At 36.8% G+C, this 15,988-nt stretch overlaps 2 protein-coding genes across 5 annotated transcripts in view; one reads left to right on the plus strand and one right to left on the minus strand.

Annotated features, from left to right (window-relative positions):
* xpnpep1 (X-prolyl aminopeptidase (aminopeptidase P) 1, soluble) overlaps positions 1-4,495 on the plus strand; it is a 12,254-nt gene extending 7,759 nt beyond the window's left edge. For all 3 annotated transcript variants that reach the window (XM_017425559.3, XM_017425558.3, XM_017425556.3), the window contains exons 12-20: positions 389-447; positions 802-879; positions 959-1,030; positions 1,184-1,244; positions 1,392-1,461; positions 2,128-2,301; positions 3,161-3,237; positions 3,334-3,432; positions 4,212-4,495. In XM_017425559.3, coding sequence (XP_017281048.1) covers positions 389-447; positions 802-879; positions 959-1,030; positions 1,184-1,244; positions 1,392-1,461; positions 2,128-2,301; positions 3,161-3,237; positions 3,334-3,432; positions 4,212-4,331 — 810 coding nt within the window. In that variant the 3' untranslated portion in view covers positions 4,332-4,495. The remainder of the gene's footprint in view (positions 1-388; positions 448-801; positions 880-958; positions 1,031-1,183; positions 1,245-1,391; positions 1,462-2,127; positions 2,302-3,160; positions 3,238-3,333; positions 3,433-4,211) is intronic.
* Positions 4,496-4,536: 41 nt separating this feature from the next.
* Positions 4,537-13,558, minus strand: si:dkey-246e1.3. 2 transcript variants are annotated; one of them, XM_037974566.1, is made up of 4 exons: positions 8,655-13,558; positions 7,253-7,686; positions 7,061-7,157; positions 4,537-5,939 (listed from the first exon to the last, which is right to left on the minus strand). In XM_037974566.1, the coding sequence occupies exons 2-4, from the start codon at positions 7,356-7,358 to the stop codon at positions 5,612-5,614; spliced, it is 531 nt and encodes a 176-aa protein (XP_037830494.1). In that variant the 5' UTR covers positions 7,359-7,686; positions 8,655-13,558; the 3' UTR covers positions 4,537-5,611. The 2 variants fall into 2 exon arrangements, with proteins under 2 accessions (XP_037830494.1, XP_037830493.1); XM_037974565.1 differs by having other exon boundaries at positions 7,253-13,558.
* Positions 13,559-15,988: the final 2,430 nt, after the last annotated feature.

The raw sequence follows: 15,988 nt of genomic DNA on the forward strand, positions 1-15,988 counted from the left end.
TTAAATCTCAACTTAAAACCCACCTGTTTAGAGTTGCTTATGGCTAAATTAGGGTTAGAGTGCGGGGTTTTGATGTCTTCGATGTTTTTCTCTTTCTTACTGTTTATTCATTGTCACATACTGTTTTTATTTTGTTTTTTAATTATGTAAAGCACCTTGAAATGCCTTGCTGCTGAAATGTGCTATACAAATAAAATTTGATTGATTGATTGATCAGTCATTTTATAAACTTGTAGTTGAAGAACAAATCTAAAGTACTGACTACAGATAGGGCCTTTTTTAAGAGTCAGAAATCTTTTATCACTTATTGGACACTTGAGCTTTAAAGTGTAGCTGTGTATTTTTAAACTTTGTCCACCTAACCGTGGGTTTTAATTGTTGTTTTTAGATCCCAAAAGGTAACATAACTGAGATTTCTGCAGCCGATAAAGCTGAAGAATTCCGCAGGTGAATATTTGTTTTCTGTAACTTTTTTTTTCTCCATCAATTAAGTTTACATCTTGTCAGCTATATCGATTTGCAGTAATGACTTCCTCTGCTGGACTCAAGAGTAAAACATGTCACTAAAGGCCTGAAGGGAGTTTGTCCTGTTCAGCTGCAAAATACTTAATTTACCTAATGTGGTATCTTTTCAGTAGTAAGTTTATTATAACAATAATTAGCAACTCTTACAGAGAATATGTTTTGATATATTCTGGCTTTTCAGTGTGATTTATCTTCTAGGATAATCACACCATTTACAGGCTTTTAAAACTTCATTTCTGTCCAGTCATTTTCTTTTTGCCGTCTTGTCTCGTTCAGTCAACAGAAACACTTTGTTGGCCTCAGTTTCCCCACCATCTCCAGTGTGGGTCCAAACGGAGCAATCATACATTACAGGTCAAACAGCAGATCAAATGAAATGAGTGTTATTTTTGTGTTTAAAGTGTTAAAGTCTATCTTTGTTTCCTTCTTGTAGACCGCTGCCTGAAACCAACAGAACTCTCACCGTGAATGAAGTTTACCTGATCGACTCTGGAGCTCAGTACATGTACGCAAATATTTATTATTATTATTATTATTATTATATTAAAACTAACCAGCCATGTAATCCTATATACTAGTAGGATCTCTGTGTTGTATTGTTACCTGTAGGCCTGTTTCGTACCCATATTAATACATCTTATGTGTGTGTGTTCTGCAGCGACGGAACCACAGACGTGACGCGCACCGTGCACTTTGGGACGCCGTCTGTTTTTGAGAAGGTGAATTCATTATCACAGGTTTTATTCATTAGCTCCATTTGAAATATATAAATTTTTACTGGGATGTAAAGAGGAAACATTACAATTCAATAAAACTAAACATTATCTGTGTTTTACGTTATTTTCTTCCTTTTTTATCTCCCGTAGGAGTGCTTTACTTACGTACTGAAGGGACACATAGCTGTCAGTGCTGCTGTTTTCCCCAACGGAACGAAAGGTGACCATTACTTTTATCATCAAAGATTACTCATTTTTATATCAATAAAGACAAAAAAAGAACAAAAAAGGTTAAGCTCAAAGAATCATATAGTTTATCTATAATTTGTTGAATCTAAATGTTTTATTTTATCTCTTGAACAACAAATCAGTTCATGTAAGTAAATTAAATTATAACAACACTACAGTAAACCTGACCTTTAACTGAAGGATATTTCACAAAGAAAAATAATTTCACACACTGAAAGAACAAGATGAAAACAGCACGGCATTATGATTTTGTAAAACTGAGGTAAACTATCTGATGAAGACAAAAGAGTTGGAGGTTCGATTCCTGGCAGCAGTCACGTGTCGAAGTGTCCCTTGGCAAAACACTGAACCCCTCATTGCCTCTGATGTGTGCCCCTTCAGTGTATGAATAGAGTTTAAAGCACTGATTAGATCCTATAGAATGACTTATTCAGATTGACTTTGTAGAGATGTAGTAGAGAGCTGTATGGACGGATAAATGAGGCCTCAGAAAGTGATCTGGTTGGCTAGAAAGGCTCTATATAAGTACAGTCCGTTTAACTTTTTTATTATTATTAATTAAATAGCTGTTCTAAGAATGTAAAATAATGGCATCATGTTTTCAGTCCTTTTGCCGTAACGCTTTATTCCCTTCCAGGCCACCTCTTGGATTCATTTGCCCGTGCGGCGCTGTGGGAGGCGGGACTGGACTACCTTCACGGTACGGGTCATGGTGTGGGCTGCTTCCTCAACGTCCACGAAGGGCCCTGCGGCATCAGCTACAAAACCTTCGCTGACGAGCCTCTGGAGGCCGGCATGATCGTCAGTGACGGTATGACACGGAGCGGGGCAGCGATCGTTACGGTTACTGCACTCCGAAATGTCTTCATGTGTGAAGCAGAAAAGAGCTGCTGCAGCCGTCATTAATATTTTAATCTTTCTCAAAGCTGCAGACTGTTGGGCTGTTAGTTGCATTTTTAAGATTATTTTAAAAGACATTTGACATTATGTATCCTTGTAAACAACAAAGAGGGGGAGAAAATTTGTGTTTTGTTAGTGCATCATACAGTAAGAAAAATAAAACCACAGATTGTCATTTTTATATCTGTATACGTGCAGAAAAGCTCAATTATTCTATCCTGGGACTCCACACTTCCAAGTTTTTGATAAGGATTAGATATTAGAGAGAGTAGGCAATTCTATAATGAAAACCTTAACTTGAGGAGACATCAGGGTAGAACCAGAACTCCCTGGAGGGATTAAGTGTCCTCTCTGGGTTTGGGATCCCCAAGAGGAGCTGGAGATTTTCGCTGAAGTGATCGAAGTCTGGGTTTCCCTCCTGGAGTCCTGGCCACAGATAAACAGCAGAAAATGGATGTGTGGAAGGATGTTCATGTGGTGAAAATATAACATGGAAGGGAATGAAGTAGCTGCCTTCCCAACAACAAACTTTAAATAATAAATACTTGTGAAGTAAAGGAACAGCACGACAGGAACTGTCTGAGATCAACAAAAATCATCTATCTTTTGTTTTAAGTTTAAAATTCCTGTAACATGACATCTTTAGACAGCAGCTCTGGTTTTATTCGAAGTTTAAGAGTTGCTGTTTGGTTTTTGTTTTCTTTTTTAATTCTTGTGTAGGTCTACCATAAACCAGTTTTGTCTTTTGTGTTCACGTGTTGTTCCTCCAGAACCCGGGTACTACGAAGATGGATCGTTTGGCATCCGTCTTGAAAATGTGGTCCTCGTTGTCCCGTCTAAGTCCAAAGTAAGACCACAATCATTAAAGATCAATATGTTAACAGCCATAAAACTCAACAATAGACAGTAAATGTAAAATACTTTGTTGTTGTTATGTGTGAAGTACAACTACAGAAACAGGGGGAGTCTGACATTTGAGCCTCTGACTCTGGTCCCGATCCAAGTGAAAATGATGAACACAGAGCTGCTCACCAAGAAGGAGGTGAGACACATTCTGCAGTTATATGTTTAATATTTTACTTGTCAAGCTTCAGTCAGCTCCAGTATTTTATTGTATAACACAGTGGCTCCATGGACCGGTTCATTATCAGACAGTATTTTCACGGACCGGCCTTTAAAGGTGTGGCAGATAAATACAACAAAATAAAACGATACGAGCGGCATGAAAACGGGGGTATTTTTTTAAAACATAATAAACGTAAATCCAACGTGTCCTCGCAGCTTTGTTAGCTGCTTCCTGGTGTTGGGTTATCGACATGAATAACAGCCTCACCTCCCCCTGATGCTCTCTGTGTTTAAACATGCCCTTCAAAATAAGAGACACCACAAATATAAAGTGACAAAGAATACAACTTACCATAATGCTGAATCAGTGGGAGCCCTGAGCCTGATTCTCAGTAACGAGACGGTCCCATCTAGGGCTTCCAGAGATGTTTGTTTTTTACTCGTTTTGCTGCTTGTGGGTTTGTTTTTAGCGGTAACGTATCACGTGACCTCAATAAGCGTTTCGACGCGCACCAAGAGGGAATCATAGACGGATGTAGGAGAGAGAATCCGGTCAGTTTTTCAAAATAAATGTCATTCAGACTCCGAAAATAAAAAAAAAAAACGGAAATACTGTAAGTTAATTATTCTTTCTCTGCGGCCCGGTACCAAATGACCCACGGACTGGTACCGGTCCACGGCCCGGAGGTTGGGGACCTTATGCTTCAAATATAACAGGACGCACAGTTTGACGTGTGTTTCCTTCACGCCCTGCAGAAGGACTGGGTGAACGAGTACCACAGGAAGTGCCGGGAGGTGGTCGGAGGCGAGCTGGAGAGGCAGGGCAGGATGGAGGCTTTGGATTGGCTGATCAGAGAGACTCAGCCGATCATCTGAGGACGAACTCTTTTACAAGCCGATGGGATCGCCCAGGAGAACTTACTGACTGCTCTGCATTGATAATCGTTTGTATTTTTCTCATCTTTCTCCGTGTCTTACACTCAGCTTCTTTTGTAAAGCACATTACATTACCAGTTTTAATAAAGATTGATAAAAATCAAGAACTTTGACACTTTTTTTCCCCCTTGCGCCTCAAAACAAATGTGAGTGATTGAAATTTATTTCTTTAATGGAAATAATTTACAAAACATTTGAATTTTTTAAGGTACAGCATGTAAGAAAAATACATCATTGTCATCAAATAAATAAAAACAACTTTACTTTAGAACTCAGTTCAGCCTAATTTTTAATTCATGAAGCATTTATAAGTCTCTTAACTGTTTGCAACAAAAACCTTTTTTGTTGTGAAGTATTGATCGAACTTTTAAAATGCTAAGTGAAAACAAATTTGTTGGACATTTAAAAAGCTGGATTTCTCACACTTATTATTAACCTAAATAATGGATTAACATCTGTCAAACAGAGAAAAACCTCCCCCCATGAACTGCATGGTTTCTAAAAGATGATTCAGCTGAATCTTTATTTTTAATATATAACAAACTAGCAACATATAAGATGAGACTAATGATTCTCATTGGTTCCTGTAGGATCTTAATCCTGATTCAGTTCTCTGACCCAATCACCAAGCTAAAGTTTACATTTTACTTGCCTTGAAAGTAAAAATATATACCTCAAAAATATAATTTCCTACGTCTACATGTGAACAAAGTTTGAGGAAAAAACATGGCTTCAGATGGCTTTGAGTTCATTTTGCAATTCAAAAAACATGTTAAATGATTTGCACTCAAAGCAGTACTAAGATAATAATCTATTTTATTTCTAATTGGATAAAGGAGGATAAATAAAAAGATTTTGTATTTACTGTGTGAACTGCTTTTTGAGTTATAATTTAGGATGAATTACAGGTTGGGAAATGCCAACAGTTACCAAACCAAGAATTTTTAGTTTTTCTAACATGAAGATCAGAAATCAAGAATTTCCTGTTTTTATAAATGCATCATAAGATGCTCACCAGAGTTAACTTGTCAGGTTTTTTTAGAGTGATATAAAACTAAACAACTTTTTGTCACAGTTTAAACATTGTTTTCTATTACAACTTACTTACATATAAAATTAATGAACAAACCCTTTATGTTCTGCACAAACGTTTGATAGCTTAACTTCGGGGGCTTAAACTCGAGTCTGAATCTAACCTCAACGTTTTTCCTTCTAACGCTCTAAAGCTGCATGTAAAATATGGGGGGATCCAGGACGAGGCCGCTGTTGGGCTCACTGACGTACTCTGAGGACAGAGGAACCGACAGCGCCGTCTGCTCTGATCTGGCTTTGTTACGCTCCTCCTCCTCTTCCTCCTTTAACCCAACAGGCAGAGGGTTGCTGTAGATGTAGTAGATCCTGGAGTTGTCCTTGGCTGCCTCTGGTTTCCTGAAGAAGGCCAGGGGGTTGATGAAGCTGGTCGACCTCTTCACACCTTTGACCGCCACAGGATCCTGCGGCTCTCCGCGGGTCATGGCACTCTCATAAACATGAGCTCTCTTTGACTGCCTGGTGACAAAAAATAAAAACAGCAGTAACTGCATCAATCATCCTGAAGGTTAGTTTATATTTCCATATGAATTTGTTTGAATTTAAAGGCTAGAACTCATTCTCCTTCAAATTCCAGGCATCGCATTTTAAATCTTTTTGTATAAAAGCCATACAGTGATAAGAAGGATGATTCTATTCTATAAAGACAGACTGATGAATTGGCCTATATTAGTCTCTTTTTTAAAAAATGGCAATTGGCCATGCCTGTACAATATACATTTATGTAAGATTAGCAAATATTGATATATTTTGTTGAATGAAAAATTCATATTGGCCAAAACAAGAAAAATAGTTCTTCTATATCAGCCATCAGGAAACTCATATTTAGATTTTTTCTATTCTGTTTTTAAAAGAATAAAAATAAAAAAAGAATAAAAGATGTTTTTAACAGACCATCTTTACCCTGTCAAATTTAAAATGAAATGTTAAAAAAATAAAAATAAAACCTACTTCTAAAATCAGTGAGGGAAGTCCCAATTAGTTTAAAGTAATTCTTTTTTTTTTTTTTTAAAAGGTTAGACTTTTGTGCAGGTGTTTCTACTAGTTTGAGTATCAATATGCAGAACATTTAATCAAATACAGTGTGCCTGGTCTGTAATTTATCTAAGCTATACATCATATCTAATCCTGATTATTATTTTATTAAAGCTGAAAGCAAGATCTTTATATTGAAAAACTGAAAAATCCAATCTGTTTCATGTGTGTTTAAATCTCTTAAAGCAAAAGGAAGTCTGTGATTGTGAACGTGGATGTTTCTGAGCCTGAAGGATTATCCTTAAAGTGATCTTTAAAGTGTTTTGTTATTTTTAAGACTAAATGCCATATCATACCAGCTTGATTTTTAAAGTACTTTAAACAACCACAGGACCAAAGTGCTGAACAGTACAATAAATGAAGTTTAACGACAGCCACAAGACACAAAAGAATAAACTAATTAAAGTAAAAGAGCCTTTTAATTAAAAACACATAAAATCAATTTAAATAAACTAAAAAGTCCAAATGTCAGAGGGTGTCAAAAGCGAAAGAGAGAAGATGGTTTGAAGAAGTGATTTAATCAGAGCACGCCTCCTCCTCCTCACCTGGTGCGGTTGTAGCACACACTGATGCAGTACAGGCCGGTCCCAGCGAGGATACAAAGTGCCAAGGTGATGAAGATGATGTTAGTTACTCTGAACTCTGTATAGAAACACATAACATCACAGCCTGTAGTTTTACAGTGACTGTACTTTTAATAAAAGACAAAAAGCAATGAGTGCTGAAGTTTTACCGACCGATCAGAGGTCCATTCAGCTCCCTGTTCTGCAGCCCCAAAGCTGCCGTCTCATTCAGACGGAGGCTTTCTGCCATCAGGGCTCGGTCCTGCTGGCTTCCACTCATGCTGCTATCCGCATCCAAAACATGGACTGAAGACCGCTTCCAGAACTTCTCTCAGCTTTCAGCAGAACCCCCCTACCCCCCCTCAGACCATGTGACTCAAACAACTTGACTGCTGCCATGGAAACACCCTCCATCCTTTGTCAGTCTTCAGTTCAAGTTGGGTACCCCCTCTTCTGCCAGCCTGTTGCTCCCCTTGTTTACTGCTCATTATTCTGTGCAGCTTTCAGGGGGACGCCGAGGGGAGGGAGAGGTTAGGCTTTTCATACTGCGAGCTCCGAGTGGTGACCCAGAACCGGGGACGTTTGCAGGCTTCTATCACGGCACAAAGCTTTTAACATGATGACAAACAGGAGAAGAAATCATTTAAAATATGAAGATTTTACAAATATTATTTAACAAATTGCAATAATTAACTTTTTTTATTAGTTTCACTGACAGGTTTCTAGTTATTAAGTCCATAAAACACATTTTTAAATCGTGCAGTATCTTATTACAAAAAAAGAAAAGCAAAGTGTGTTTGAGATGGGTATTTTTGTTTATTCCCTACTTCCCTGCAACTTTAATTACTGAGGCGCTTTTCAAGACTTATCCTGATTTCTTTAAGGTGTCGTTTGTATTTTCATATTTAGATTCCTTCTAATTCACAGCTGTTTGTTTTTGAGGACAGGAGTGGATTTAGGAACTGAGTTCAGATTTTTACAAACTGTCAGGATCTTCTGTTCAGTGGTTCTAAAACGATGTTCAGCGTAAAGTCGACAAAGACAGCATTCTCCTTTTCCTTTACGCTTCACCTCACACAGCAGCGTTAGAGAGAGATATTATGTAATTAGTGGAAGATCTAATTAACACCAGTTGTTGCATTTCTGTTTGATGAGTTGAGCTTTTACACAAAGGCAACTCTTTTTACATCTTTGGGACTTTGTGTAAGAAGACTACTCTGAAACGAGAAGAGAAGAAGTGAGGAAGAGTGGTCATCTTCTTCAACCGGCTGGAGGAACGAGATGACAGAGAGGCAGACAAACACAACAGCAACCTGCCAGGAACATCTGCTAAAAGACAGGAAGCCAACGCAGTGTTTTAAGCATTGCATCCCACTTCATCTTTAAAATAAACAAGATAACTCCATGAAATAAATCAGCTAAATTACTGGTTTAAAAAGAGAAAATCAAATTAACTCATTAGTGATCTTATATTCACCTATTTAGGTTTAACAATCTTGCATTGGAGGAAAGAATCTTTAGATCTACAATAAATGTCCACTTTAACAAACTTTTGTTTATGTTTATTTGGACTCACCACGTGGTAATGGCCTCATGCTGTCATCATGGCAGACATTAAACAACAACTAACACGTCCATCAGGGAGCAGCACTGACTTACAAATCAGCTCTGTTTTAATGTGAACTTTCTCCAGCAGGTGTCAGAGCTCGCCTGCGTGTCCAACCCTCTCCACCATCACTCTGAGTGACAGCTGAGACCTTCACATACCGAGTCACTGTCAGGAAAAACAAAGACATGAGACAGTTTGGATTGGGAAATACACCGTGACGGAGAGGCTGAAATATCCGTTTATTAGCCTCCTAAACATCTCTGAAAACCCTGAAATTCACTTCCTTTTCTGCTTTCTGCATAGCTGTTGATGAATGATGTGGGTGGCTTTATGTTAGTATGGTTTATTTGAGCAGAGCTGGAAGTTTCAACCAACTCAGTCAGTGTCAGCCGTCATCAACAAGGTCAGGAATAACAGGGATTTTTAGCACAGTGTGAGGTTTCATGACTGCTTAATCACTTTTATTTAAATGAGTAGTTTTGAATCATTTCAATACACAGTACTGTGCAAATTAAAGCATTAAACCGCACCAAAAAGTATTTAGATTCTATCAAACAGCAAGACTCTCTGGAAATCTTTGGTCCTGATCAATAATTCTCTGGGTTTTCTGGACTACTACTGGTTTATCGCTTGAGTTAAACAGCCTATTTATAGGTAACAAACATATAACTTGACAAACATACTAAAACACATTTCTCTGAAAAAGTTCAACTACAGGGCTAAAAGTGACTGAAGAAAAAAATGAGTAAAAAAAGCAAAAGCTTTCAGAAAACTCAAAGAATTATTGTAGAAAAAAAATACAAGAAACTTTGGCTCCAAGGAAGCAAACTGTAAAAAAAAAAAAGAAATGGTTAGGGATGACTAAAGACTTTTGCACAAAACTGTTCTCCAAAAAAAAGAAAAAATCTGAGTGAAAAGTTTTCCTTTACCAAGTTAAAATAATAATTACAATAAATGTGTTTGTGTTTTTTCTGCAGTTATTATTTTTTTTAGTATCAAATCCAAATTTGTTTAAAGCATGCACAACATATTTTGTTAAATTATAATATTTTTAGAAATAAGTGGATTATATTATGGCAGTTTTGAGCCAAATCTTTTTATTTGCTTGGTTTGTCTTTGACAAACAGCAAGTTATTGACGTAAAATCTTCTCTTCAGTCATAAACAAACAAAATCCAGTCAGCAGACAGAAAAAACACACAACACTTCTGCCCTTTGTTTTGTGTGTTTTTAAACTTTATATCAAATTAAAAATATCAAGTCTGAGCTTTTTGGCTTCTTGTGTCTTTGGAGGCGTGAGACAAAAACAGAATTACATGGAGACATATATTTATTTTTGAAAAATCAGCATTTTACATTGAAATTTGAGTTTTGCACGTAGAAAATCTTTCACATACCTAAAACAGATTGAAACAAACAAATAAAAAGACAGTACATCACAAAGAATATAAAAACTTGAGAATTAGACTTTAAAAATTCTATAAAGGAATACATAAAATAAAGAACTTTAACAAACAAGAATTTATAAACACTGGAAAAAAATTTTTTACCCCTAATTTATTAGAAAAAGTTTTTTTTTTTACCATTTATTTAGAAAAATGTAATTTCTTTGCACTTAATTACATTCAGAACTGAGGAGGAATTGTATCTAAAAGTATGTCAGGTTTAGGAAACAGGAAATCAAATCTTTTATGTCACCGTTAATCCTCGTTTTCCCTCCAACACCTCATCCACCAGCAGCGCCTCACTCATCAAAGTAACATGACGTTCAAACTCATATTTTGTCCATTTTTCTGTCTAAATTTCCTTATCAAGCAACATGTTCATATTTATAATCAGCTTTTAGGAGAGATGAAGCAGGGAAGACTTTAATGTCTCGCACTTATTAAACATTTATTTCCTCACCCCATTCCCCCTTTTTTCTTCCTCTCATTCCCACGCTCATCTGTGAGATTTGTTTTTAAAAGTTTGCCATCTGATCCTCCTAAAATTAATAGCAATTTTGGCCACATGTATTTGCCGAAGAATGCTGTTATGTTTATGCAAAGAAGCCTTTCAGCACATTTTTTTAATGCTTTCTTTTGACTCATAAAAGTCAATCAGTCATCTCTGAAATAATCTTCCCTCAATCCCTTCTCTCCTCTTTCTGACTGGCTTGTGAAATCCTTCTCATCCTTCATCACTCAGCCTTACCCCCTCCTCCTCCTCCTCCTCCTCCTCCTCCTCTGCCTCCCCCTCTCTGTGTTTATACAGAGGCTAGTGAGGAATTAAACTTCTGGTGTGACCCATTTGTTCTGATGTGGTTCAGGGACAAGGTCCTGCCTTCATTTATGTGACTTGCCGGTTAAGCGTCTGGTGGTAAACTGCTGCCCCCCCATCTCTGACTCGTAATGCCACTTGTGTTCAAACTAAAGGACTTACATTTGTCTGAGGGTTATCATAGATCACACAGAAGTTTAGGAATTAAATGCGCAAAAGTTGATTTAAAAATGTGCTTTTTGTGGAGTCTGTGGGTTTTAAAAGCATCATAAAGCTGTGGAAAAAGATGGTTTGCAACTACAAAACCAAAATAAAAGGAAATGTTTCAACCTTATCTAAATGTAAGAAAACATTGCTAAACTATTTCTTAAAGCTTTTAAACTATGTCCAGAGAAAAAAAAGAGTATGTCTTGATTAGGTGTGCTGTAAGCTTTAAGATTCTTGTGGGTTTAGGATTGATCAAAACCATGAAAAAAAAGGCTTTTAAGTTGTGCCCCTTATTCTGTGTCTGACACTTTGGTAAAAAAAAAAAAAAAAAAAGTGAAAGTATATATATATTGTGGAGTTTCCTTTATCAAAAGAAAAAATATTCAGTGACAAGATTTTAAAACTTGACACTTTAAAGCTTTAGAGTTTCAAACTTTTTGATTCGGAGAAGTCTGAGTTAAGAATCCATTCTGTACTCATCAGTATAACAGATGTATTGTCTCTTAGCTTTTTTTAATATGGACCGGAGATTTCTTCCCATGGAAACCTTTAGAACAGACGGAACGGTGTTGCCAACGCTCTGGCACTCATTTTCAGCAACTCCTGAAGCTTCTTCTTCTGTGAGTTCTGTATCTGTTTCAGTTGGCAGCAGGAAGCTAAAAGCTCCTTTTTCAATGGAAGAACAAAGCAGAAACTAATACTGGATTCAATAAAGAAACACAAAACACTGAAGCTGTAAGAAGTCCCAAACTGTATTCATACGATGGTTACTCCTGCTGATGTCATTTCAGTTTAATTAGAATCTCAAACAACTTTGTGGTTTTATTATTGTTTTATCAGACAGCAACTTCCAGAGAACTTAAATGAGTTAAATTCTTGACTCTTGAACTCCTACTGTACCACACAGGAGAAATGCTTTGAGACTAATTATTAACAAAAACAGCCACAGGACAGCAAGGAACACTGAGGCTTATACCAACAAGCATCAAGAAGACGCTCATAACTTAGCCAGTGTGTGTGTATGCATGTGTGTGTGTGTCTGCTTTGCATTTAAAATTAGTAGAGAAATTTATTCTAGATTTTTTTTCTCTTTTATAAAAGCAAGATTAGTTTATAAAACTGAATCCATTTTTTTTATTTCCTAGAATATATCATATCATAAATACCAGTTCAGGGATTTAATGCTCTGGAGGCTGAATGGCTCCCGTTGAAGTCGAAGGTTTTCTGATTGCTCAGAAACTCAGCTTAATAACAACGAATATATGAATGTTTCTTTATGTTCATCTTTTAGTTGAAGGTTGCTTGTTCAGGAAGAATTATAAACAGTTACATATTATATATTCTTAAACAAATCTGATCACTTTGTGAAGAGGTTTAACATTCTAATATGCTTGTCGTGCTTGTGGGCCTTGTTTTTTATTTTCAATTATTTGTGACATGATTTAAAATTTATACTTTTCTGTTTTAGCTTCTAGTTATTCCCAGAAACCTGATTCTTTACCATATTACCTTGTTATTAGATGTTTTCTATTCCTCAATTAAAACACACAAAGAAATCGTCCCTCTCAGGAGTTATACTCGCTGGTTTTCTCTTCCCTTCTTTTTAGTCCGATCTTTTGGTTTTCTGTCAATATGCAAATCAATGGGTTATTTTTTTTTTTGAGAAAAGATTAGTGCCTGCCTGCAACTTATTAATTCCTGTTTGAGTTTATATCAAATAGAAGTGAAGGAAATGTAAGTTTTACCATAATAAAAATCCTTCAAAGTACTTTTAAATAATGTTTAAATGTGAACGCACTTTGGGTGGTAAATGACTTGATTTTTTTTAAAAAAAGCTAATCCTCGTAAACCCACGTGAATTCCTCCAAACCTTTAAAGTATCACTTGCAGTTCACTTGTTGCTTGAATCATGAACTATCACCAAACCAAGCTCCCATAAATCTGTTACTGAGCAGGACGCCTCATCCTCCCCACACCTCTTAGCTCAGTTTGAAAACTGCTGGCCGAGCACCAACAGTGCGCTGCATCCCGGAGGAGATTCGAGCCTAATCTTCTGCCTGCCAGCAATAAATAAAGTTTGGAAAATGGATCTTTGAGGTTCTGTGTAGCAGGAGCTGCAACCCACTTGCTGTTGGTCTTTGAAACCTCTGAGCACATTCTGCATTTAGCCTACAGCTGAAATGGAATGCTGATGGAGGATAGATGTCAAAAAAGAAAGGAGGGAAGTTTCTGAACATTACAGCAGACAGGTTCCAGTTTTACATCACATTAATTTCAGTTAGGGCATGGAAAGGTTAGCCAGTGGGAAAGCAAAGAGAAGCAGAGGAAGAACTGTAAAAAGCTAATGCTTTGACTTGAAAATGTCCGTAAACCTTTCAAGGGTTCATGGACTGATTTTAAAAGAGATTATTTTTAATCCCTTTTTACATTTAACAGTTCATAATAAAATGATATTGTTTTATTAAATTAGAAGTTTTAAATGGCAAAGAACAGGTTTGTCATGTTTTCCTGTGTGGTTCTCTGCAGGTTCTTGAGGAACCCACACATTGTGCTGACACAGTCATATGCAAGGTCTCCACAAATCAATTTCCTTACCTTATCTTAAAGGTCTAATATTGAATATTAGGCCTTTAATTTAGATAATGTGAGTTAGAGTATCTGTTGTGAATGTCTGTCACCTACTACCCCATCAGATTTGAGCTCAATATTTGTAAAATTCACTGAGGTATCGCAATTTTTGTGTAGGATAAATGCAATCAGCTGTAGTGGTCATCTTTCATGAATCATGAAGTTTCATAAATTCTAGTCAGTGGTTTATGATGTATTTTGCTAACAGACAAACAGGATCTCAGGCAACTGATTAGCACTCAAAATATAAGCATAAAGAGACGGCTCTGAACTGCTAACACCAAATTTTAGCTCAGCATCTATAAATCGGGGAGTAACAGCCATTTTTGTGTTTTTCTAAGATTGCTTTTCTGCAGCAGCCATGTCGAATCAGGTTAACTCCAAAAGGTAAAGGGTTGTAGATGTTTACTTCTGAAAGTTAAACTCAAAACCATCCAGTGGTTTGTGAGATATTTCCTAACAGTACAAACAAATTCACACACAGACATGAGCAAAAAACATTATCACCTCTGACTTCAGAGGCGTGATAACACAGCTCCTCAAACATCTGTTTATCCTGATAACTGCTGCTGGCCAGAAGCTGATCTGAAGCTGAGTGACCACAGAAAGAAATTAGACCAAACAGCCTTTTTCTGAAAGGTTGAGACATAAAGACCCTGACCACCGTATGTCTGCTGATGCATGTCAGCATTTTATAGTTTTCTTTCCAGTTCATGAGAGATTTGCAGGTGTGTCAATTATTTCTTCCCGTTTCTCGTTTTATCCACTCCTCCACCACATTTAAAGCCTGTCTGAACATGGACAGCCTCAGTCTTGATCTTTTTACTTCTAATAACTGTAATAACTGTAATAACTTCTGAAAGCGAGAACAGTGACTATCTGCAATCCATCAAGTCAAACACGGTTCTGAATCACTCCCACATGAGATAAACTTTGGGAAAAAGCAGCACTGGAAAATGTACCGCGCTAGTGTCACTTCGTGAGGTAACACTCCAAATCACACACGTGAAGACTGTATTTAGATTAATGAAGTATTTGTTATGAATTTGAAGAAAGATAAATGGTTGGTGCACTTTGAGAGGTACTACGTCTTCAAATGAAAAATCACAGCTGACCTTTCACCTCTCTGTTCAGTGTCTAAGAACAAAAGGTGGCTTTGTGAATTAAAAAAAAATGAGGCCCACAGGTAGAAATAGGTGCTGATATGTTTTCACACTGGAACGAAGCATGTGTGTATAATAGCCGTAAAGTGGATGACAGGTTAAATTACCACTCATGATGCAGATGTTGCATTTTGTCTTGATTTATTTTGCCTGCAGTCAGGCGAGTTGTGCATGAATTTTCTCACTTTGAAATTATGTAATTGTATCACCTATATAAGTAACCAAAACTGAATAATAATTTATTGTAAAACTGCCTTTGCATTTATATGTAAAATCAATCATTTTTGTTCGGCTTGGAAGCAGTTATACTGTGGCACATAACAGCTTTGTGCATTGCTGAATTTATCTAAACTTAAGCATGATGTCTCAACTTTAAACCACCAATTTCTAACAAATAATTTGTCCTTACATCATAAATGCAATGTGCAGCAACAAAACATTGATTATGATAAATATTATCCATATCTACATGCAGTACGAGCACTTTAACTTAGAAAATATATGTATATCTGCATCACACAATGTAAAAATAAATAGCTTGCATTTTTGCCTGTATTTGTGTGTGTGTAAAAAAAAAAGAGTCTGTTTCTCTGTCTGTTAGCAAAACCACTGGACAGACTTGAATGAAAATGTCAGAATGTAATAATTGGATGTACATTTACAACTAATTAAATTTGGGAGTCGATCCAATGCAAGATAGCTGCCGTAGCCAAGCCAATTTTACAGATACTGAGCAAGAATCTAATGAGGAAGTTGCTGAGCTTTGTCCCTAACACATGCTGAGAGTGCTACACATTACATGTCATCTTTGTTTAAAACTCTGGCATGAAAAGTAGTGGCCGATCTGCATTCCTTCGAATTCTAGGCCTTTAGTTGGATAGTTTTGAATTTTTCTTAAGTGCCATGACATCTTGATGACCAAGTTGCCACTGGCAGGTGCAGCTAATTAAAGCTCTTGGCACAAGAATGACACTTTGAGCCGAGATCAGTTTAAAACTCCAGACATTTCTGTTCGGAGTGTAAATGTCAACACTTTGTGCTTGCC

Source organism: Kryptolebias marmoratus, linkage group LG3, assembly GCF_001649575.2.
Source record: "Kryptolebias marmoratus isolate JLee-2015 linkage group LG3, ASM164957v2, whole genome shotgun sequence".
Lineage (NCBI taxonomy): Eukaryota > Metazoa > Chordata > Actinopteri > Cyprinodontiformes > Rivulidae > Kryptolebias > Kryptolebias marmoratus.